Raw genomic sequence first — 24446 nt, 5'->3', positions numbered from 1 at the left:
ATTGAACAACTGTGGAGTGAATGAGGACAATGACCTCAAAATGTAAACAATGTATAAGTATCTTGATCAGAGGTATAAATGTGTAATATAATATGACAAATATATCCTACAATTGTGTCAATATACAAAATGTCTTAAACAGATGTAGAAGCATGTGTGCAATCTAAGAAAATAACTTCATAGGTATACAAATTATATAAACAGAAATAGAAGAGTATTTAATAAATGACAAATATCATTTGAACTTGTATACAAGAATCTATACCAATATGAATTGTCCATAAATAATAGCTTATAAGTATTCACTCTATTACTCATGATTATTATTATTATTAGTGTCAGTAAGGTCACACTAGTCTATCTATTATCCCATTCAATTTTCCCTCTTTTTTTTTTTGAAGGAGATCTCTGGGCCTCCATAATTTACTCCCAACCCCCAACCCTATACGAGTAATAATCAACCCCTAAATGATGTCCCTAACCCTGAGAACAAACTTTTTGGGGAAAGGGGACATCGTCTTCTAGAATTGCTTCCAGCTATCCTGGGGGCGATGTTATTTGTATGGGATCCTGTAAAAAGTAAAATGATGGTTAAATTTTAAGATTACTGTCTTGTATAATTGCAAATGGTCTCTGAGTAGCCAGCCGATAGGTTTTTTTTTTTTGAGAAAAGAAAAAAAAAAACAAATTTCCTCCTCCTCCCAGCCTCCCATTTCCCTCCCCCTCCTCCCACCCTTCTCCCCCTCCTCCCACTCTTCTCCCCCTCCCCCCACTCCTCTCCCCCTCCCTCTCCAGCCCAAAGAGCAGTCAGATTTCCCTGCCCTGTGGTAAGTCCTAGGTCCTCCCCCCTCCGTCCATTTCTAGGAAGGTGAACATCCAAACTGGCTAGGCTCCCACAAAGCCAGCACATTACTTAGGTTCAAAACCCCGTGCCATTGTCCTTGGGTTCTCATCAGCCCTCATTGTTCGCCATGCTCAGAGAGTCCAGTTTTATCCCATGCTTTTTCAGTCACAGTTTAGCTGGCCTTGGTGAGCTCCAGAAGAAAGAATCTCAGATTCTGAAGATACCATAGAGAAAATAAACACTCTGATCAAAGAAAACAGCAAGTCCAACAAACTCTCATCACAAAATATTCAGGAAATATGGGACACAATAAAAAGACCAAACCTAAGAATAATAGGAGTAGAAGAAGGAGAAGAAGTGCAGCTCAATGGTCCAGAAAATATATTTAATAAAATTATAGAAGAAAACTTTCCCAACCTAAAGAAAGATATACCTATGAAGGTTCAAGAAGCATACAGAACACCGAATAGGCTGGATCAAAAAAGAACATCCCCTCGCCATATAATTATGAAAACACAAAGCATACAGAATAAGGAAAGAATATTAAGAGCTGCAAAGGAAAAAGGCCAAATTACTTATAAAGGTAAACCTATCAGACTTACACCTGACTTCTCCATGGAAACCATGAAAGCCAGAAGGTCCTGGATAGATGTACTTCAGAAACTAAGAGACCATGGATGAAGTTCTTATTTGGAATTCTGGCCAGAATGATGTAAGAAGGTACACCATTTCAGCTAATGAAGTTGGAACCATTTGGTACCCAAAACTGGTCTTACGGTAGTGATGTTAGCATTATGACATCATATTAACCAAGTGGAGTCATTGATGTGGGGCCCCATCTTAACACGAGTCAAATAATTTCAAGCTAACTCTGAATAGAGTATTCTAAGGTTATTCTTTATTCAAAGGGAAAACTCACAGAACAGGAGCGGGGATCCAACATCAAGGTGTGGAGCAAGGGAAGAAGAGACTAAGTTGGGCGTGACCATGGCTTTTTGGCCATGCCCTAACCTGGTCCAGGCTCTTAAAGGCCATTGGCTGAAGGAGGTTCTCCATCAGAGTAAGACATAATGGTCTAAAACAAAATCAAGATTTCAGATGTTTTACAAATAGAACTTTTTATTATTTTACTTTCTATTATTTCTGAACAGGAATGAAAGTAGCTGAAGAGGATAGAATGAGAGCATAGGTGTCACCAGATGTCCTCTTAAAGCCACCGCTGGGATTTGCTGGCTACAGCACTCCAGTTGGCACATGTCTTCACTTAAGCCAGTCTCCTCCCTCTCCCACAGTGCGCTCACTCTTCTTACACTTGAGTACATTCTTCATAGAAGAGTAATCTGATAACACACACATACACTCACACACACACACACACACACACACACACACACACGCACACACTGTGGTCGGCTATAAAGAGTTGGAAGTTCCTATTTTGTTCCAATAAGCTGCTAATATCATTGTTCCCTTTCTGAGTAGACTCAGGAAGTCTGAGATTCTGCTGTTCTTTGCTATAATTAAAATTAAAATGGACCGTTTTTCCCTGCCATCATTAAAGGGTAAAGCATTGGGTTTTTTTTTCCTCCTGTCCTTTTCAAAAAATTCCTTGCACCTCACATTTAAGACCTGCTAGTTAATAGCCTGAATGTGCCTAACTATAAATATTTATTATGCCATTATCATTTAAGCTGTGTGTTTTTGCTGCTGTTCTATTTTTCATTAACATATGAATGCCAACACACTCCTTATAGACATGGGATAAAAGCAGATATTTTTATCAGTTTGTTACATGGCAGAAAACTAAAGCACCTGGCAAAAAGGCAGGACGGAGAGCAGAATGCTCCCTGATAGGAAACAAACCATGTTTCCTCTGGACATCGCAAGCCTCCTACCAATCCCTCAAATAACCACCAGGGCCCCTGGAGGTTTTCAGAGCTCCCCACAAACCACAGAAGCAGAAGCCAGTGTACTGTGGCTGATGTCACTGGGTCTCATCCATATTTCTTGGAGAAGATACATTTTAATTATGTTCTTAACGTGCCCAATGGGCTGGACAGTAACAAATGATCTCTGCTGGATTTTCTGCTGCATTATCAAAACTTAAGAAAATAGTTTGTCTTAGTTTATTACATGAGCTGTGTTATTTTCAAAATTCTGCTTATATTCTGCAGTTCAACATTTCGTTTTCAGGAGACCATGAAGGACCTCTTTGTAGTTAGTTGAATGAAAGATTTTATTATTTAGCTGACTCTTTTTTTTTTCAATCAATGTACATCCTGTTTGTTTCTGAATGACTGGGTCATTTCCAACCTGGCTGGGAGGGAAAGGAAAGAGCTTCTGTCCTATGGGCCCGGAGAGGCTCATAGAAAACGAGCCAGTGGGCCTGCCTCCTCTGTGTAACGGGATACAGGAGTCCTTTTATGGTCAGACTCATTGGCTGTGAAGTCTCAGTGAAGGGCACTTGGGTGGACATTGCTGCTTTTTGTGTTTAAAGAATATTCTGTTCCAGCAGATTGCAATGTGTGGGAAACACTTAGATTTTGTATTCTACCCTGTTTGTTATTAAGAAAATATTGATAAAATCGGAAACCCCAAAGTTATCTTTCCTTTTCTAACAAGAAAATTTTATGTCACCTTTAGTATGGAAAGTAAATATGGTTTTTTTAAATTGATTTTTATTGAACTCTACTCTGCTCCCCTCCCTGCCTCTCTCCTCCCAGCTTCAACCCTCCCCCAAGGTAACCAAATGCCTTCACGTCCCTCTGTATAAAGTAAACTGTGAGAAGTTCATTATCCTTATTAAGTCTCTCTCTTAGCTTTGCTGTTGCGCGGAAGTCCCCGAAGGCGAATGTCTCATGGTCTGCAACTGCAGTGTTATTATCTGACACTGGCGTGTCTCTTTGGTGATTCTGAGACATTGGCCCTTGTACTGCTGCGGCCAGGCCTGCAAGGCCCAGCAGAGAGGCTCTGCTCATGCGTGTGCTGGCTCCCGCTGAGACTGCTAATAGGAGAGCTAACTGTTTGGTAGTTTGTATGCCAGGGAAATTTGGGCAGGAGTCAATTTGGCAAATAGGCTGAGCCTTTCAAACCACTTTGAATAAGCTAATGAGTAGCCAGCATGGGGAATTTTGCCTGGAGTAATCTACTCCATGCCCTGTGCCAGGAACACAGGGTGAAATGAAATTTGGGGGTCTGTTTTTTTTTTTTAAATCTGGTTCTTCATCTTTTAATAGATCTTTCATTCTAATGTATTTAGACATTTGGGAAGAAAATAAATCTATGTATTTTCAGATATATACTTTGAAAGTCTGGTTTCTAGCCCTGGAATAGAACGTTTGAGAAAAGCCTTTAAAAATACACCTAAAACATATCTGGAGAAATTCAGACAAACGATATCTTGGCCAGTGAAAATTTAGCTCTTTATTAGCTATAGTTTCTTCAGGGTGGCAGCTGTGCCAGTTTCAAAGCATTGGGTGTGCATAGCAGAAGCCTTAGTTTTAGGCATGTGACCCCAGTAGGCCTCGACTGAGGCAGAAAGGGTAATTGCATGTATCGACTGGTTCGCAGAATCGTTAGTCCTTCCACAGCAGGGTTCAGTATGTCCGGATATTAGGGCATGTGCTCTGAGTAGCCAGAATCCTAGGTGGTGTTCTCTGCAGAGCTGGTCGGCAGCAGTTGGCTCTGACTGGGAAGCTGGCCCCTAGGACTTGCTCCTCTGCCCTGCAGATGCTGAAGGACACTGGGTATTCACTGCATCAGGTTCTGAGTGTACCTCCCTGGCCCCGATCCTTCATTTCACTTACTTCCTCTAGGAAGCCCACGTCAAACGTAGGCCACATCCCCTCTCTTCAGCCTCATGAAAGATCAGGAAAGTAATTGGTAGACATATTCAGATGCTCTAGAATGGGATCATAAAGCAGAGAATTTTCTATACGAAGTGATTTCTAATTCTAGACAAAGAAATAGCAAGCCCCCCAGCCCAAAACAAATTATTCTGTTTACTTTCTTCTGGGTGCCCTTTCTTCCTGTTTTGCATAATTGCATTTTATTCTGCCATTTGTATTCAGTGCCGGTTCATTGTGAAATGGCTAGCTTATCACACATATAACTGTCTTTTAAATTGCTTTCTAGATGTTTCTCCATTACTAACATGGGGGACAGCCATCCATAACAACAATTTTAGGAAGAGTATTTTACCATACTTTGCACATGAAAGATAATTGTAGCACACTCCAGGGTCTTTTTGCATTTTAAAATAAATTTTGATTTTGATGACCCAGAAACATTGCAAGGCAACTATGAATGGGACCCAGGAGGCTCAGATCTGTGGGTTTGAGCTGAGATTTTTGCATGAGTTATTTTTACCTCAACCATGAATCAGCAAAGGCCTGGTTGCCAGGCCTTGCTTTCCCTCTTGTGATAGGTTTACAACGAAGGAAGTGCTGAAAAATTCCACACTGGCAGCTATAGGCTTGCGAAGACAGAAAAGGGAAACAGAGACCTTTAACGTGTCCAGCTACATATTCGTTTATCAGCACTGAGAAGGTAGGCAGATGATAAGGGAATGAGCATGAGGTTACAATGAGGGTTGGAAGATTTAGAGGGCAGAAAGTCAAAACGCATAGTCTGCCTTCACCCTTCATAAGGGGCACAGTTGTCTCCCCTTCTGTGCTCCACTGTAAACTAGAAACAGTTGCCTTCTCATGGCTGATGAGTTCACACCTACAGAGTTTCCCATTCCTCCTGTGGTGCACATGTTTGGTGCCTCTCCGTTCGTGGCTTCAGTCTGGGTACTGTTCTTGGAACCACCAACCAGCTTTCTCCCTGAGTCCTGCAGGCTCTTCCACACAGTGCACGGCTCCGTGCTCAAGAGCCTGGGGTGCTACTCTGTGTAGCTCCTCAGCCTCTACCCAAGGATGATACAGTTTGGGCAACAATGGAACTGAGGAAACCGAACACGTTTTAGTTTAGTGTATGGTCCCAGTATCTGAATCATATACAAATTTTTATTAGATCTAATAACAAAATAAATGGAGTTCAGTAGTTCCTATTTTCTGCGAAGGAGCAAGCCTCTGGGTACCATAGGCAATTAAGTGGATTGTTTTCTGAAGTGTAGGGGTATCACTAATAGTCAGACCATTCACATTTAAGCCAATACACATTTGCCACTTAAAATAAGTTTAAATAAGGGTATTTCATTGATAATATGAAAAATTAGTATAGAACAGTGTAACATGGCCTGGCTTGTTGAGGTTTCTGTCCTGCCCTGTTCCTACAGCTGGTAAGCCCCAAAGAAAATCACACAGAGAGTTTATATTAATGATAAACTGATTGGTCCATTAGCTCAGGCTTCTTATTAACTCCTAACTTATATCAACCCATTATTCTTAACTATGTTAGTCACATGGCTCAGTACCTTTTTTGGCAGGGTAAGTCACATCCTGCTTCTTCTGTGGTCTGGGCAAGACTCCCAAGGAAGCTTCCTTCTTCCCAGAATAGTCCTGTTCTCACTTCCCCGCGTCTACTTCTTGTCTGCCTACTGGCCAATCAGCATTTATTTAAAACGTAATTGACAGAATACAGAATTGTCTCCCACCAGAACAGAACCAGGTATCCCTGGAGAAGATGGAAAGGTGAAGATTCAGGACTGTGTGATGGACTCCAAAAGGCTTAAAAGACTCTTATGAGACACGATATGCCAAGACGGCATTTATTTAGTGTGTGCTGTGTCTTAGTAGCTCATTTGATCTTTAGCATATGTATCTGTCAGGGTTTTATAAAGGAACAAACAGATAGACATATACATACACACACATGTGGGGATTTATCAGAATGTCTTAAAGTATGTAGTACAACTAGTTCAATCATGGCTGTCTACCAACAGAAGGTTCAGTCCATGAGGCTGGATATCACAGGTGGTGTTCAATACACGCTAGAATCCCAAAGAAGCAGGCTTTACTAGCAATAAAGGGATGGACTGGCCAGTAAGAGTGAGAACAAACAGGAAAAGAGAGCAAGCTTCCACTTTCTATGCCCTTTATATAGGCTGCCAGTAGGTGTGGCCCAGATTAAACATATAGATTAAAAATGGGTCTGCCCACTTCAAATGATTTAATGAAAAAAAAATCCCACATAGGTGTGCCCAGCTACTTGGGTCTTAGTTAATTTCAGATATAGTCAAGTTAACAATTGAGAATAGCTGTCACAGCATAGGATGAAGTGATGATGATGCTATCACTTCTCTTTAGACATACAGAGTATCCTCAGAACTCTGCCTACTGGCTCAGGTACCAGCAGTGTGTGCTTCCAGAGGACATGATGCTCAATCACCTCCATGCTGTGTTCTATCTTGAGGCCTTACAGACATCTAGGGATCTCCTGCTCTGGAGACTTGTATATTCTCTGTTTACCAAACTCATCTTTGATGCTAGAGAAAGCAAAAGTCTTTCATAGCTCAATGTTTTTCTTTGATTAATTTGTCACTTCCTAAGACTTAAGGAAATTTTCATGCTGGGAATAGAACCCAGGTCCTCAAGCATGATGGCAGAGTCCTGGTGCCCCTCCCCCAGTTGGGTAAGTCTAGTGCCAACAGGATAGGGAGTGTCCCCATAAAGGGGATGTACAAAGCTCAGTCACATCTAGTGATAGAGGCTTTCTCCTGGTGGGATTTTGTTATCTTCCTGCCTATATTCTTCATTCTTCTCAGGAATTCTCAAATTATCATAATTTTTTCAAGGACTTATTAATTTTTGTAAAAGTGCTATCTGAATCAGCAGTACTTTTACATTATTGGTAGTAAATCTTCCTGTAATGTGTTTTGTGATTGTCAAAATATACCTTGTCCAGTTCATTTCTAGATATAGCTACATGTTAAATGTGGTCAGTTCTCTAACTGTCGTTTCAGTAAAAAGAAAAGCTTGCATAGTCACATATCCCCAAGCATCATGATTACCTGTTCTATTATGAATTGAAAACAAGTTTTTAAACCACTGGCACCATGCTCAATACTTACATGTACAGAAGTATAAAATTGCAGGGATTTATTTTTAATAATCTTAATTTTGTTTTCAATTCTAATTTATTCCATAAAGATAGAATGAGTGATGGATAGCTGAATAGATGAAGGTTGTTTTATGGACAGAGAAAAAGTAAAGAGAACGGAAGCAAGAGAACAAAAGCCATTTGGCTGCTGCAGAGTTAACTTTCCTTGGAAGGTGAGAATGGGAGGATGATAATAGGCAGAGTCTGTCCCTCTCCCTCTCTCCCTACCTAATGGGCAATGGTGATGGAGCCCACAATCTGTAGCGTGCTATACACGTGTTCTTTCTGCCACTGAGCCTTTGGTTTTTGTTTGTTTTATCCTTCATTATTGGAAGTGAGCTCAATAGGTCAGTTTTCTGTTTATCGATGAGGAGTTGCACTGTGTCTCCCTTTAGTTCAGGACCCTAAAACACTGGTCTCCTGAGATTCCTGTTTAATGTAAGCACACTATTGTGCTCTATTGTGCAAATAAAGGAACCATACAGAACCAGTCTTTCTAGTGATAACTTATCAAGCTCACACGAGTAAGAAGTTTGGGATCAGACTGGACACTTCATATTCTCATCTCTGAAGCACACACATGGCATGGGAGTGTGTTTTGTCCCCAAGGGAAGATTTACAGAGAAGATGTTTGACATTTACATGGAGAAACATGACAAGTAATGGAGCAAGTATCAGAGGTGACTGGGAAGAATCAAGCTCATGACTGAAGGAAAATCTAATGTTGGACAGATGGGAACCATTCCTTGAGAGAGTGAGTGCTCTTGGCAGAGGAGTCTGTGAAGGTGTACCCGGAGTGCTCTGTGAAGGCATCACTAACAGTTTGTCGCTAGAGCAGAAGATCGGAAGTATCTGTTGTAGTGAGAGGTAAAGGAAGCTGAGAACAGTGGAGAGGAGTGAGTGATGGTGGCCTTGGGGTCTGTTGAGTTGTTGTCCTGCTGTCTAGGAGGAAGTGAAGGGGCACTCCTGATGGAAGAATAGCAACTACAAAAGATTTGTGGGTGCTTTTATAGTAGTGGAGTTTGGGCTATAAATATCAGAGATTAGTTGCATGTTTTCTTTATCTTTATTTTGGTGCAAAGACTTTTTAATGAATATATTTTATGATGACACTGGAGAATCATGCAGTGGTGCTGGTGTTGAGTGCAATGCTGGGCCACAAGTCTGCACATTCCTTAGAGGTTTCTCATTTGATTCTGAGGGAGAAGATGAAAGCCATACAAGAAACAAGGTGTGGTGACTCCTAGTGAAGAGACACCAGGGTCAAGAGGTGCAGTTCCAGGAGAACTGACTTCAGGAGAGCAAGTCAAGCCCTGAGTGCTCATCCTGTTCCGATGCTGATTAGCAATGAGCTCAGGGAAATCATTCAGTTTTAGGAGAGCAAGTCAAGCCCTGAGTGCTCATCCTCTTCTGATACTGGTTAGCAATGAGCTCAGGGAGTCACTCAGTTTGCCCTCTAGCTAGCAGTTTTCTGAAAGCAGGGGTAGCTCTGCTTTTGCTCTTTGCAAATGTTATAGATGTATATAACGTGTTTGCATCACACCTACCCCATTCCCGTCCCCCTAGCCCTCCCTGTTCTTTCCATCACATTTAACTTTTAAAATACTTGAACATTTTCCTTTTACCTTCAGAAATAAATTAGAAAACTCATATTTTAAGGATGAGCTGTAAATTGACCTAGCTCTTGTCTTTTCTAACTTTGCCATAAGAACTTTTTATTGAAATTAGTATAGAGGGTATTGGTTTTTTTATAGATAGTGCTGAGACTGCATCCCAGACATTTTGTCCTCTCTTTACTAAGGACTTTATTATTGAACCACACCCTGAGTCCCTATTATTTTGCCTATTTTTATTTATTTACTTACTTAATTACTTTTGTCTGTTTTGTTGTTTTTTTGTTTTTTTTATTTTGAAACATACTGTCATATGGCCCAAACTGGCTTCACATTCTTGGGTGGTTATAACTGAGCCTTGTCTTAAATCCACAATCCTCCTTCCTCCCGCTGCCCAGTGTGGAGATTATAAACATGCGCCCCCAGGACCATTTTCTACATTCCCTTAATAGTTCTTGGTGCTTTCTAATGACAATCTATTATTTTGTAATTTCACATGATTTAAAAATACATTTGCTGATAGTAACTCAAATTTTCTAAGAAACACCCTTTATGAATAAAATAAACACATCAGTATACTATAACACAACACTATTGCTCCTCAGATTACACACACTCTACTTAAAATCCCACCTCCAACATTTTGCTGTTATTCTTTTTGTTGTTTTTTCCTTGGGTCAGAAATATAAACTTGGGTTATCACACAATGCTCTACCACTGATCTAACCCTAGTCCTCCTCTGCCTTTTGTTTTGAGCCTGGGTCTGCTAAGCTGACCAGGCAGACCTTAAACTTAAGCTCTTCCTGCCTTATCCTCTGAAGTAATAAGAATTACAGGTCTGTAGTATCCATCTTAGAGTTGTTGTTCTAGGAATTAACTGTGTTGTTAGTCACCAGTGTGAGAGTCATTCTTCAGTACTGTCCAGGAGCTGCTTTTTCATGTAGAGAGCACTTCAGCACCAGCGAGTCATACTCTGGGGAGATGGCTTAATGCGCTCTTGCTGGGCAAGCATGAGGAACTGAACTCAGTTCACAGCACCCATGCGAAAGCCTGTCATGTGTCATATGTCTTTAATCCCAGCACTAGCGGGGAGATGAATCTGTGGAACTCACCAGCCAGTCAGTCTGGCCCGATCAGTGAGTTCCAGGTTTAATGAGGTTTTATGTTTTATGTTTTTATCAAAAAAAAAAATAAGATAGAGGCCACGGAGGAGTGCTGCTTACTGATTTGTCCCTCAGGCTTTGCTCAGTTGCACCAGCCCAGGGGTGGCGCTGCTCACAGCCATTGCCAGTCTAGAAAATGCCCCACAGGCTAAAGGCCAGTTTTGTTGGGGTACCTTCTCAATCATGGTTCCCTCCTCCCAAATGACTCTGACTTGTGTCAAGCAGACTTTAACACTAGCCACTAGCCAGCACACCAGGCCTCATTGTAAGTTATAGTTGAGCAGAAGCCTAAAGGAATGAGAGTAATTAACCTCTTCTGCTGCTGGAATCTCACCTCAGGGTTGAGGTGTAGCTCAGTGGTAGTGCACTTTCAACTTTCACCTTGCATACAATCCTGGGTTCAAGGCCCTCTCCAGAGATCTAGAAACACAAAGGTTTTATAAGCGCTCTCTCTCTCTCTCTCTCTCTCTCTCTCTCTCTTTCTCTCTCTTTTCTGAACAGCCCCAAGCCTGGGTCCCATGGCTTCATGAGCAGCCAATACCTTTTGCTGAAGGAAAAGGCAGGTCAGCCCCACACATAGGCGTTTTGATGAGCAGGCGAGCTGGAGGGTTAGCTTGTGGTTACTTCCGTGAAATACAAAGCATTCTTTATTAAGGAGAGGCTCCCAAAGGTGTGTGTTGGAACTCTAGGCAGAAAGGACAACAAGGTCAAAGACCCTGAGGTTAGGGGTAAGGCCAAGTTCAAGAAACACCAGGCAGGCCAAAGTAGCTAAATTGGAAAGCAGGATCCAAGTGAAAGCTGAGGACAGGCTTTAGGTTCACTAGCGTTGACTATAGTTCTAATGGAATAATCTGCCAGCTCTTTAGAGTCTGAATTTAAAAATCCCTTTACATGGGATTTCATGACTTCCAGCCCATCAAAAGACACTCAATGAGGTTAAATAACTTAGCAATATAATACCGTTAGCAAATATGGGGCTTGCAATTTAAGTACTCTGTGTATCTCAAAGATCAGTTCATAATTCCCAGCCATTGAACCTTCATTAAATAGCACCCATCCTCTCATTGATCTCTGCTCATCAAAACAGCCCCCTTTGAACTCTATGCTGTGATTTCAAGCATCCTACTATTATTCTCTCGCACTGTAGTTAACTTTAATAGATTAAAACAATTCCCTTTTGTTGCAATGTAGGTATTTTTCAGGAAGCCATTTACAGCAATTCTCTCATTTTAATAAGTCCTTAAATATTGTCTTTTTAAAAATCATAACAAAATGTGGCACTTTTGCTAACCCAAATCATGCCGTTGTTCAGAAATTAACAAAAAGCTCTTCTGTAACACAAAGACTATTGTGGCTATTAACCCAGGCTTCCTTTTGAATATCTTCCAGTTGGAGATGGAAAAGCTTCAGCTCCAGGCCCTAGAACAGGAGCACAAAAAACTGACGGCCCACCTGGAGGAGGAAAGAGGCAAGAACAAGCACGTGGTCCTGACGCTGGTGAAGGAGTGTAAGCAGCTCTCGGGCAAAGTCGTAGAGGAGGCGCAGAAGCTGGAGGAAGTGATGGTGAAGCTGGAGGAGGAGAAGAAGAAGGCGAGCGAATTAGAAGACCAGCTCTCGGCGGAGAAACAGAGGAGCGCTGGGATGGAAGCTCAGCTGGAGAAACAGCTCTCCGAGTTCGATACAGAACGGGAACAGCTGCGTGCCAAGCTGAACCGAGAAGAAGCCCACACCACTGACCTCAAAGAGGAGATAGACAAGATGAAGAAAATGATGGAGCAAATGAAAAGGGGAAATGACAGCAAGCCAGGCCTCTCCCTCCCACGGAAGACAAAAGATAGGCATCTGGCTTCCGTATCCGTGGCGACAGAAGGGCCCGTGACAAGGTCTGTTGCTTGCCAGACAGATGTAGTGACAGAAAGTACTGACCCTGTGAAGAAGTTGCCTTTGACTGTACCCTTAAAGCCTCCCACAGGAAGCCCCCTAGTTCCCACAAACACAAAAGGGAGTGTGGGTCCCAGTGCTCTACTGATTAGACCAGGGATTGACAGGCAGGGGTCCCACAGTGACTTGGGTCCGTCTCTACCTACTGCCCCACCACCAAGTGCAACTAGAATTGAAGAAAATGGACCAATCACGGGCTCCGCCCCCGATCTGTCAAATAGCACACCCTCAACCCCCAGTAGCACCGCCCCTGCCACTGCCCAGACACCAGGCACAGCTCCCCAGAACCACTCTCAAGCTCCCCCTGTGCACAGTTTACATTCACCGTGTGCCAACACACCTCTGCATCCGGGTCTCAACCCTCGAATCCAAGCAGCTAGGTTTAGATTTCAGGGCAATGCAAATGACCCAGACCAGAATGGAAATACCACCCAAAGTCCTCCCTCAAGAGATGTCTCTCCGACAAGCCGTGACAACCTAGTGGCCAAGCAGCTAGCCCGGAATACTGTGACCCAGGCACTGTCAAGATTTACCAGCCCTCAAGCAGGTGCTTCTCCAAGGCTGGGAGCATCTCCAGGAGGGGATGCCGGCACCTGCCCTCCAGTCAGTCGAACGGGTTTAAAGACTCCCGGGGCGGCAAGAGTTGACCGAGGAAATCCTCCTCCTATCCCTCCCAAAAAGCCAGGGCTCTCCCAAACTCCTTCTCCACCACACCCCCAACTGAGGGCCTCCAGTTCAGGCGCCAAAGTCGATAACAAAGTTGTGGCCTCATCTCCCTCCACTTTGCCACAAGGGACCAAGGTAGTAAATGAGGAAACCGTCCCTAAGTCATCTTCCCCTCAGCTGCCACCAAAACCATCCATAGATTTAACTGTGGCACCTGCAGGCTGTCCCGTTTCGGCCCTGGCCACGTCTCAGGTGGGTGCCTGGCCTGCTGAAACCCCTGGACTGAACCAACCTGCATGTTCCGACAGCTCCCTTGTCATCCCTACCACCATTGCCTTATACTCTTCCATAAACCCTGTTAGTGCCTCATCCCGTAGCCCCGGTGCCTCAGACAGCCTCCTGGTAACAGCATCAGGTAAAGGGATTGCAATCTTACACACTTTTCCAAGAACGGGGCCTATTCTCTCGCTTGTCTCAATTTCTTTCACATTGTCTCAAAACATTTTTAATACCCCTTCTCCATTTCCCCATTTCTTTCTTATGGGTTTTTTTTTGCCATTTTTTTCTTTTTAATTTTCTTTAAGACTCTGGGGTAATGGTGATGCCTCTTGCTCTATGAATTGTGGTTTCATTCTGCCGAGTGCTTTTCTTGAAAATTAGCCTGAAAATAGTGGTCGAAGCACACAAAGACCATTCCAAGGGAGGAAAGAGTATCCTTTCTTATCAAATATGTATCTCACGAGGCCTCAGTATTAACGGATCACCCTCAGTGCGCATTCGGTTTGTTCCATCTAGGATGGCGCAAGAAAAATCTTCTTGAGTCACTCTTAACACTGCTCTAGATTAGCAGGTTGATGGGATGTGCACTGTGCTTGATAGACTGGAGGTTAATGTCAGTTTATATGAATGTCCCCTTCTTACCCCTCAACAAAGGACCATGAGTATTTGTAAGCTACCAGTTCAGTTTATTTCGAATGCCATGGACCCCATGTGAAGGTGTTGTCTTCTAAGACTTGTGCGCTGGTGGCTTCTGCAGCACGTGGGCCATGTTGTAGTTTTCCCTGCATCAGTGAATCCTGAAGTTGCTGGTGTGGGAGCTGCACAAAGGATTAGTTCTTCTCTTTTTGGTTGTATGTGGTCTGTGGAAGCATTGCTGTTTTGTTAGCATGGCTGAAGTGGATCCATGCTTGCTGTCAAAACTCTGTTAGCACCCGGAGCAGCTGGTGCTGTCATCGTACGTTAGGGCTGGTAGATCCTTTGGGCTCTAAACACAAGGGGTTTAAAAACAAAAGGAAGTCTCAATAGCATCACATTTAAAACTTAAAGCGTGCAGCACTGTCAGTGAGGAGGTAACTACTTCCGATTGTGTGCTTCAAAATGCTTCTAAACCAGCTGTCCCCATTGAAATTCAGCTTGGCAGGAGGTTGTTTTCCTTACCGAGGGCAAACCTGAGAGGCAGAAACATCGTGGACTTTGGAGTTATGGATCAGTGTTGGAGTCGAGGCGCTGTTGTATATAATTGTTTTTGATGATTCTTCTCATACTGGGCACGTTTCTCTTCCTTAAATTGGAGTGTATCCTGCTCAGAGGAGGGTAGCTGGAAGGAGTCTAAGACACCATCAAGGCATGGCACTGAACTTGGAGCAGCATGAGTAATTACAGCCTAATTAATAGTGTTGCTCATAGCACTTTAGAGAATTTGCTTTAGAATTGATCTTAGTGTCTGTCATTTAGTGTTGTCTTTATAGGCATATGAGATTCCTTTTTTGTCTCTGCAAAATGGTTACATCTCTTGGCATTGCTTGGAATTAGGTTAGCTTTCCCACTAGTTAAATCTGCCCTAAGAAGGGAGAGATTTGGTACCATCCAGAAGAATCTAAAAATGGACCTTAAGTCATATGGAGCCACGGCAGTGCTCTGATGTAACTGTATAGACTGTGTGATAGACAATACTTCCCAGGGCATATGAATGTCATCAGCTGGTTTGTTTATAGCTGTAGATCCATCTGTTCTTTGATACCTTGAGGCTCTGCCGGCTGCTGCCTGGGTAGGCGCTCTGATCCCAAGTCCAGCTGCAGACACTCTTTAGGTTTCCAAAGAGAAGCCCCAGAACCAGCATGGGTGACTGTGAAGCATGCTATCTGCTGGATTTTGAGTTGAGTTTTTAAAGGATAGCTAATTCTTAATCTATTAATTATTTGCCGAAACAACCTATTTTGTGTTCGGTGGAATTCTAGATAAAGAAGACACGACCCCTTTTTTAAAAAGTAAATCAATCACTCACTCAATCAATCAATAAAATGCCTTTTGCTCCGAGGTGCCAAGGAGGATATGAGCAGAGATTTTGATGAAATGGCTGCCATTGAAGAGATGTACAGTTTGTTTTCTGTTTTCCAATTTTCCGATTTGGCCGTAGTGTTCTCAGAACTGCAGGAAGGCGCTTGGTGGAACAGCAGGCTTCTGTTCCGTTTGATTATAAGGTGTGCCTCTTTAGGGCAGAAGGGTGGCACCAGAGGTTTTAGTCCTTCAGCAGGTGTTCTGCAAGCACCTCCTTACATGTTCCGAGAGCAAACGCGTTAGACTAATGCATACTTGTATAATTACAGAATTCAACTACAGGTTGAAACTTCCAAAATTAGATGGTATTTCACCTGCATTGCCTTTAGTTTTTCCAATTCTTCTGTTTTAAAGGTTGTCTTGGGGGTTCTGGGGGTAAAATCCAGAGCCTCTGCATGCTAGGCAAGCACTCCACTCTGAGCCCCACTGCAGCAGCGTCTGCCACTGCCCCCACTGTAGCTAGGAAGCACAGAGCTCCTTCCATCCGCTTCTTAACCTGGCTTTGCCTAGGTGAGCTTGTCCCTCCCCAGGTCATGAGCCCATGGGTGGTCATTCACTTTCCACCAATGTCATCACCGTGTTTAGGAACCAGTCCCAGGGACAGCATGCACCTGCCAGGAGCCTGGCAGATATCCGTTCCCCTTTTGTGTGACCTTGTGGGTCCAAGCTAAGCTTCAAATAACAAATCTAGTAATTTCTGCTTTTTTTCAGCTCTAATCCTGGAGAGAAATTATTTCTAAGTTATTAGCTTTGCCATCTAAAATTTAAACTCTTGGACACAAAAATTAAGATTATTTCCCAACTGACTTATTCAAGGGTGCCCTGACTTATCCTTATATGGGTAAGACTGTTTGCTATCAGTACCTCCTTGCCCTGGACCCAAGGATCTTTCTCTTGACATCCCCTATGCCCCCGTCATCTTCTATCTCTAAGTGACATGAAAGCCCAGAAGAAAGCTGGGATGGCAGAAGGGTCCCATTAAATGGATTGCATTGTAAATGGTACTAACCAGAGGCAACTTTGTGGCAAGCCATGAACTTTTAAAATAAGGCTTGAAATTCTAAGTGCATTAGAAATGAATTAGAACTTAATTCCTCCTGAACTTGCTGGAGGAACGTCCATAGTCCAGTGGTTAGATGAAGACACTTAAAGCAGTCATCACTCTGGGCAACCGAGTCCCCAAACCCTTGCACATTTTTCTGTTTCTTTGTTGTTGTTGTTTTTCTTGTTGCTATTATTTATTTTATAAATCTTATTTCATTTGAGTCAGACTTCTTTCTTTCCTTAAATATATCCTTTAAAGTATCCTCATGTGTGATTGGCTGGAAAGGTAAATCAGGAAACAAGAATGGTCTGGGCTGTGACCTTAACTCTCTCCACCCTCTGAAGCTGGTGCCAGAAGCTGTCCTCAGCTCCTCTTCTCCCACCATCGCATGTCCCCGCTGTTTCGTGGCCTGCTTTGCAACGTCCTCACCTTTACTAACGTTTGCCGATGATGCTGCGTACTGAATGACGTCTAATATCGTAGAGTAGCTGTGTGGTTCCGGGTCTATTCTGTCTTTACTAATCCAGTTAACACGATATTACCATTTCTCTCAATGTTGAGAATTTCAGATGAATACTGGTGCTGTGATGAACTTTGTATTTTACCTCCCCCATATTTGTAACAAGATTTATTAAGATGAGTTGTGCTAGGAAGAAATTGGAAATGATAGTAAAACATATAATGGTTGAAGTTTAAGAGTGTGTGATGTTTACAAAAGCACATTTCCTCTGGGAAGATTTACAAATAATATTTTTCAGTCTTCTAAAGAAACAGATAGAACTACTTCTGAATATGACAAGAACGATGATGCTTTATGGCCGAAGATTAAGAACATTTCCCTTTCACATCAGTGGGGTCTTCTAGAAAATATATACATAATTGAATATCTCCATATAAAACAGTAGAAATGTGAATTTGTATTGTCTTCTCTAAAGCCTAGAACAAAAGGAAAAAGAAAACAAACTCTTGAAGAGTAGCAAAATTTAGCATGTACGCATTGGTATTCATGGGAGAATATCAAAAACCAAGATTCCTTGAATGAGATCTAAAGAGATGAGAAAATGAGTGTGCGTGCGTGCACATGTATGCACGTGTGTGTGTGTGCATGCACGTGTGTGTGTGTGTGCGTGTGGGTGGGTGTGTGCAGAAAGCATGAAGCAGCTCCCCTGCCCCGTTCTGCTGGGGACAATAGTGTGATGCCTTCCTATTGCTTGTGTTTGCTTTACGGTCAAGGTGTCCAGCCTTGGTGTTTATAATTTTCTGTCTATCATCCATTTCTAATAAGTACTGATTTAATTTTTGTGGGCCTGTTTTTTTGTTTGTTTGTTTTTAAGAAAATACAAAAGGTAAAATGTACCAGAGAGGAGCCTTCTTGTAAGTATGAAGTAAAAATACTACTTTTCTAAGAAGACCTTATAAGTATCATGGGGAAATATTATAAAGATTTGAGAAATATTGAATTTTATAAAAACTTTAATCTTGTCTGTCATTGCTGTCTTGGTATGATAAAACAATAAATTATCCATGGATTCAGATAATTGGTTATAAAACTATAATTTCAAGATTTTAATATTCAGTATAGTTTTAGTTGGATAAATGGCCTCTTTTTGATTTATTTTTATAAAGAATTTTAAATATTCTGAGGAATTTCTTTTATATGTAATTTTTATTATATCATGAAAGAATTTGAGGCCAAAAACTTGGCATTAATCATAAGAATTGACTATTGAGTTCATATTAGTATAACTAATACCTCGGTTCAGGGAAATTAAAGTGTCCATCCATTGAATCTTTCTGCAGGGATTGTCACATATGCCCATGGGAAGTCTGCCCTGAGATATGTGTTTGTGTGCCTATGTGCAGCCCTACTTAAAAACACCTGGGCTTTCTTGTGTATTTAAGCCAAAAAGATACAAATACCATCTAAATAAACATTTGTATTTTACTGTTTTTACAGCCTTTTGATCAAGGAAGGATTCAGAAAATTTTCCAGGCTATATGCAGCCGACTTCACACTCTTAACAGATTCTCTTCTAAAGCTGCTAAACACTGATGAAAACTATCTAACCACGATAACTCTTACAATTTTTGTTAAAGCTGTATGGTAGAGTGCCCTGCTTTGTGGGCCAATTAAAAAGTTCTTTAGGAAGATGGCAAGAGGTGGTAGTTTTCAAAGCTGTTACTGCACCATGTGCTGTTGTATCATAAAGGCAAATATAGTTTTTGTATTTATGGTGGCTCTTGGCATCTATTATTTGTTTCCCAAGTAAGGATATTCAGGGAACATAATAAACTCCTCAATAGAGTGAGGCCCACCTTCTAGTTTATGTAAAATAATCGTCTTGGAAACATTGTTGAAGAAACTGTTTCTAACTATTGTGCTATCTTATACCTACTTGATTTATGTTTCCATATTGCTATTGAAACTGAGGTAACCTTTACATCATTTAAAAATTCAATATGCTTTTGAATCCACAGAAATCAGTGTATATAATGTGTGGAAGCCATCTTGGTTACCAACCATTTAACTAAAAACCAATCATTTAACTCTTATTTGTGCCAGACTGACAACTAAAAATAACTTGTCACATTAAGCATGAAATAGCAGCAGACAGAAGGTCTAAAATAACAGTATGGGTTTGGGCAAAGTATTAACAGATTGGTGATGGTAGAGACCATGTAATTAATCTTCTAGGGATTCATGTTCATGTCTCTGTGTGTGTGATTCAAAAAGGTATCATAGTGTCTGTCTTCTCTTTCCCTTCCTACTCTCTAACTAGGGTCACTTTAACCCACAGGCTGGTCACCCTCCCTAACCCCTTTGCTAATGAGTGGTGGTCCTGCCCCCCTGGCTGGCAGGCCCACCCTTCTTCAGCAAGCTGCTGCCCAGGGAAATGTCACTTTATTATCAATGCTGCTTAATGAAGAAGGACTGGACATAAATTACTCCTGTGAAGATGGCCATTCTGCCTTGTATTCTGCTGCTAAGAATGGACATACAGGTAAAAATAATAATAATAATAATAAAATACAAGATCTTACCTCACCCCACACTTACAAAGGTGATTAATTCACTGTTGTGAGAAGAAATTCCACTTGAATTTCACCTTTAAAAGGAGGAATGGGTAAATCTTCTTTATATGACTTTTAAAGTCTTATGAATATTTAAGGGCCTAATTATGTAGTTAATGTAAAATATAAAGCTAGGAGCAAAGAAAATTTTCACTTATGCACACCAAAAATGTGTTGTCCACGTAGAAATTAATGAATAAATTGCACTTTAGAATCAAGTTGTCTGTGTGGGATCAGTCTTGTCAGGACAGAATAACCCTGATTTATGCTATGGAAGCAGAGCAGAGAATCCAGGCTGTTAGGATTAGGGTGCGAAGTGGGTGCTGCGGAGAGGTTTTACTAGATAGGAAGGGTGTTCTTGGGATAATCTGTGGTTATTTAGGTTTTTTGTCTTTAATTTTTTGAGAACTGAAAAGTTATGGCACTATAAATGATCTGTCAGTGGATACTAAATTCTTTTTACTCTTTAAAATGCAAATCCCATAGTTAAATATACTAAAACATGTGGTATTGCAGAATAAGACATGCTTACTGCAAGTCCTAAGTTAACAGCGTATGTTAGCCATAGACGGGTGCTTCAGATAGATGCAGTATTTTCTTAAGCAGAGAAGACTCTAGTTTTAAAGTTTTGGGGAATTCAGAAGCCCTGGGAGAATTTTCCCTACTGTAGAGAAATTAAATTTAGATCATGCAATATTATTTATCATACCTCTCTGTTAGTGATATTTATTTCTCAGGTAACTTTCTGTGGGCTTTTCTTGATCTTCAACTGTGTAGGATGTCCCACAAAGAAACACTTTGGTGATTAAATTAGCACCAATCATGCACTAAGAGTGTAACTATATAAATACAAATTGGTAAATGGATCTGGTTCTCTGCCCCAAGACATTATGTTGAAGAAAATCTGGTGGAGAGTCTAGCAAAGTACTTTATTGGTATATGGTATTCCTTTGTCCCTATCAACAACTCTCCTGGAAATAGTTTTAAAATCCGTGTCTTAGTGACTTTGGAGTTAACATGCCTTCAGGAAAAGGGATGACTTTCTTATGAAAGTTCATGACATGCCACATGCATCAGGACCTAGCTGTCAGATCAACTGTGCAGAGGAGAGGACCCCTAGCTGTTAGAATCTCTCCACAGCTTATCGAGAACCTGGCTCATCCTAGCACTAAGAGGAGAATTACAGCGACTTTCTGTTAAAAAACCCACAGACTGTGTGCGATTGCTGCTGAACGCAGAAGCCCAAGTCGACGCTGCTGATAAAAATGGCTTCACACCCTTGTGCGCTGCAGCTGCTCAGGGACATTTTGAGTAAGTGACGTTCTCCATTCATTTTTTTCCTATGAAAATCACCCCCTTTCATATTCTTGCACAAATACGAATATGTAAATGAACGCTTAAGTGGACTGACAAATAAATCCACCAGACACATTTGAGGGTTCAAAAGCAAAGCAGGACCCTCGATTTGTTCTTTGTAAGGATAGAGAAGTGTTGTAACTGAAGGAAGTGTGTGTATGTCCATGTCTGAACTACACATCAGTGAATTTGCTTCTGGAAAAGGTCAGCTGTAGCGTACCCCTGGAGAACCAAGTAAGGGCTGCCGAGTGCTTCATTGCTTCACCTTTTCTATGAAGACCTTTATTAGAGCTACCGTTGAAGTAAAACAGAATTATGTGGTTTACTATAATCCTATTGATCTCTTATAACTTATGTGATAGGCCCACGTGCTCATCTTGCTGCATTCACAATGAAGAGAAAAATTAAAACAGGACTTTTACACACGGAAAGTAGTACAAGTTCAAAGGGAACAGACTAATTAGTATGCACACGACTTTAACAGTGATTTCTAAAGGAGTTCAAAGTCATTAAATGTAGAGATTACTTTTCAAAACTAAAAGTCATATTTTAATAATAGAATATAGCCAAACTGCTGTCCTGCGTGTACTGAGCTGACAGATTGTGAAGAATATATACTGCTCTCACCTTTAGAATCCATCTGTCCTGAGAGAAATATTCTTGAACAGATTACACAGTCCATGGCATTTTGGTTTTGAGCCTTAGCCTTCAACAGCTGAGCTATTTCTCCAGCTCAAACTGCAGAGTTATTAAAATAAGGCTTTTTAGAATTCACACCAATGTTATTAATTGCAAACATAGTCTATAATATTCCAAATGCTTCCTTCCATGTCTAGTGTCGTCTTCCCTTTCGTATCTAACACACCTCTCATGGGCCTGAGTTTAGGTTTGGAGACCACAGGTGCTGTTTTTGCTGTTTCTTATGGTTATATTCTGTGTCCTACAAGGCACATCTCTCTTCCCGGTCTGTGCCTCTACCTTTGTCAGCTCCGTGTCACCAGGCCCTCTTGATGCTCCTTGCTTGGAGGATGTAACTGTCACAGAACAGAAACATTGATAGTTTTTGAAGGGGAAACCCAGTGGAAATTCAGGAATCAGTAAATTTAAAGAACATGTAACACAAATATATCAACATTTTTTATTATGTTAGCCAAATACTGAAAAAAACCACACACACACAAACAACTGGACTTCCCCTAATTCAGTTTGTTCAGATTCTATCTCTATGTATTGAAGTAGTCACTAAGTCAGTCTTGGCTTTACTTCCTTTCCTTTTTCTGTGTAGCTCTGTGTCCTCAGAAGCCAATTACCACCCAAAGAGACAACCACTTCCATCTTTCTCCCAAGGCAGCCCTTTTCCCAGCCCCCTGCGATGTTTTATAGAGAACGCACATGGTGCCCGGCTGTCTATGTTATTTATAATCGTTTTCTTGAGTGAAAGAAAAATCACAGAATGATTCAGCAGCCCCAAGTTTGTTTCGAGGCTCCATCTATTTTTGAATTGCAAATAGTATGTAGACCAAGTGTGATTAAACCAACCGTTTACCCTAATAACTCAAACCTGTTCCAAGCACAATACCTATAGAAGTTGGTTAGATGTATCATGAACTGGATTTGAGCATTTGTATAAGTACAGTTGTTTTAAATTTTTATAAATGTTATGACCAATGTTGTTTTTAGATTTATGAAAGTGAAAGCAATGCAATAAGGCTCATAATAACCGATTTGGGTCTTAATAAAAAGAGTCGGTGCATGTTAGTATACAGGCTTGCTATGCACATCATCTCGAGTTGGATCTGACCAGGGAGCACTTCCAAGCAGGCCTCCCATTTCTGTGTAACTAATCACAATCCTGTGTGCAGATGTATAGAATTACTAACTGCATATGATGCCAACATTAATCACGCTGCTGCTGGAGGACAGACACCTCTGTACCTGGCCTGTAAAAATGGAAATAAAGAGTGTATCAAACTCCTGCTGGAAGCTGGCGCTGACCGGAGTATAAAAACTAGAGTAAGTACCCATCTGGGAGAGTTTGTCATTCATGCTGTGTCTGAAAACAGTATAGGCTCAAAAATCATATATTTGGGTGTTCTATGTGACAAACACAGACAATTTTCTTTGTAACCCTAAACAAGGCAGCATAGAAACTGGTTACGTAGCGTTTGCAACGTAGACAACTGTCTAAGGAATATGAGAGGACTTAAGAACATGGAAAGATGCGTGTAAGCACTGTGTAAATGCTACAATAGTTTTCATGAGGGATTTGTGCATCTTCGCGGATGTAGGGACCAGGCCGGGGTGGGATATAGCTTTGAAACTGCTTCCCCATAAATGCTAAAGGACAGCTGCACATTGAAATAGACTCCTTAGTTGAACTTTGGCTTTAAGGATATTGAATCTGAAAGGGGCCCCTCTTTTAAGTTTCTGGTTTGCTAATTAAAAATTGTATCCATTTTACCTCATCAGTCATTCAAATTCGGAGGCTATAAACAACCAAAAAAAGATAAGGGTGCTAGTAGTATTTCAGAACTAGAGACAGTGAAAGTATAAGCTTTGTTCAGTGAACAAGTACTATTCTTAGACATTCAATGTTATTACATAATTTATCTGAAATGAACCATTCATTACTTATCAACAGCAGCAAAGATAATGAGGCCAGGTATACATGTTTTCCATTGTGGATTATTGCTAGAGTTTTAAAAAACCCTAAAATTGTTTTTATTCAATTTTAAATTTTTACTGAATTTTAAAATTCTTATTATATGTGTATGGGTGTTTTTTCCTGCAGGTATGTCTGAATCCCTTACATGCCTAGTTCCCATAGAATTCAGAAGAAGTCATCAGATTCCATGGAGCTAGAGTTACGGGTGGCCGTGAGGGCCATGTGGGTGCTGAGAACCAAACCCAAGTTTTCTAAAAGAGCAGCCAGTGCTATGAGCCACTGAGTTATCTCTTCACATCCTGTTTGGTTTTGTTTTTAATCTGAAAAAAGTAATTTAGTTACACATTTCCTTGTTATTTTATGTATTGCATTCAAAAATATATGGTATTTATATATATTCACTACAAACTCCCACCTTATAGATGAAAGAGAAATAAATTTTGTATCATCAACTGAGTAAGAAGTGCAACATGGGAGATTGAACCACAGCCTGTCGGGAAAGCAGATCCATACCCTCTAACTAGCTCTGTTGAGCTGAACAGGATCTTTAGAAATACAGAAAGCACAGTACAATTCGTGGGTGGTTCCAGGGGAATAATTATGTCTTCTGGTTTTCACAGTAAGGTAGCAAAAGAAAGTGGGATGTTGAAAGGTTTTTATCTTGTTTTGCTTTTTCCTAGAAGGTCTGTTTGGCCTCTGT

General features: G+C 41.2%; 1 protein-coding gene across 4 annotated transcripts in view; it reads left to right on the top strand.

The window, feature by feature from the left end:
* Cttnbp2 (cortactin binding protein 2) overlaps positions 1-24446 on the top strand; it is a 155931-nt gene that overhangs the window by 69639 nt on the left and 61846 nt on the right. For 2 of the 4 annotated variants that reach the window (XR_005976420.1, XM_041675314.1), the window contains exons 4-7: positions 12054-13686; positions 19452-19655; positions 20937-21036; positions 22944-23094. Coding sequence is in view for 3 of the 4 variants with exons in the window: in XM_041675314.1 (XP_041531248.1) it covers positions 12054-13686; positions 19452-19655; positions 20937-21036; positions 22944-23094 (2088 nt within the window). In the remaining variant the exon portion in view is untranslated. Of the gene's footprint in view, positions 1-12053; positions 13687-17987; positions 18028-19451; positions 19656-20936; positions 21037-22943; positions 23095-24446 lie in introns of those variants that run through there. The other 2 variants (XM_041675315.1, XM_041675316.1) reach the window with 2 other exon arrangements.

Source organism: Microtus oregoni, unplaced genomic scaffold (genome assembly GCF_018167655.1).
Source record: "Microtus oregoni isolate MIOR12 unplaced genomic scaffold, Mior012 000026F_ref0000081, whole genome shotgun sequence".
NCBI classification, from domain to species: Eukaryota; Metazoa; Chordata; class Mammalia; order Rodentia; family Cricetidae; genus Microtus; species Microtus oregoni.
This window is presented reverse-complemented; position numbering and strand designations above follow the sequence as displayed.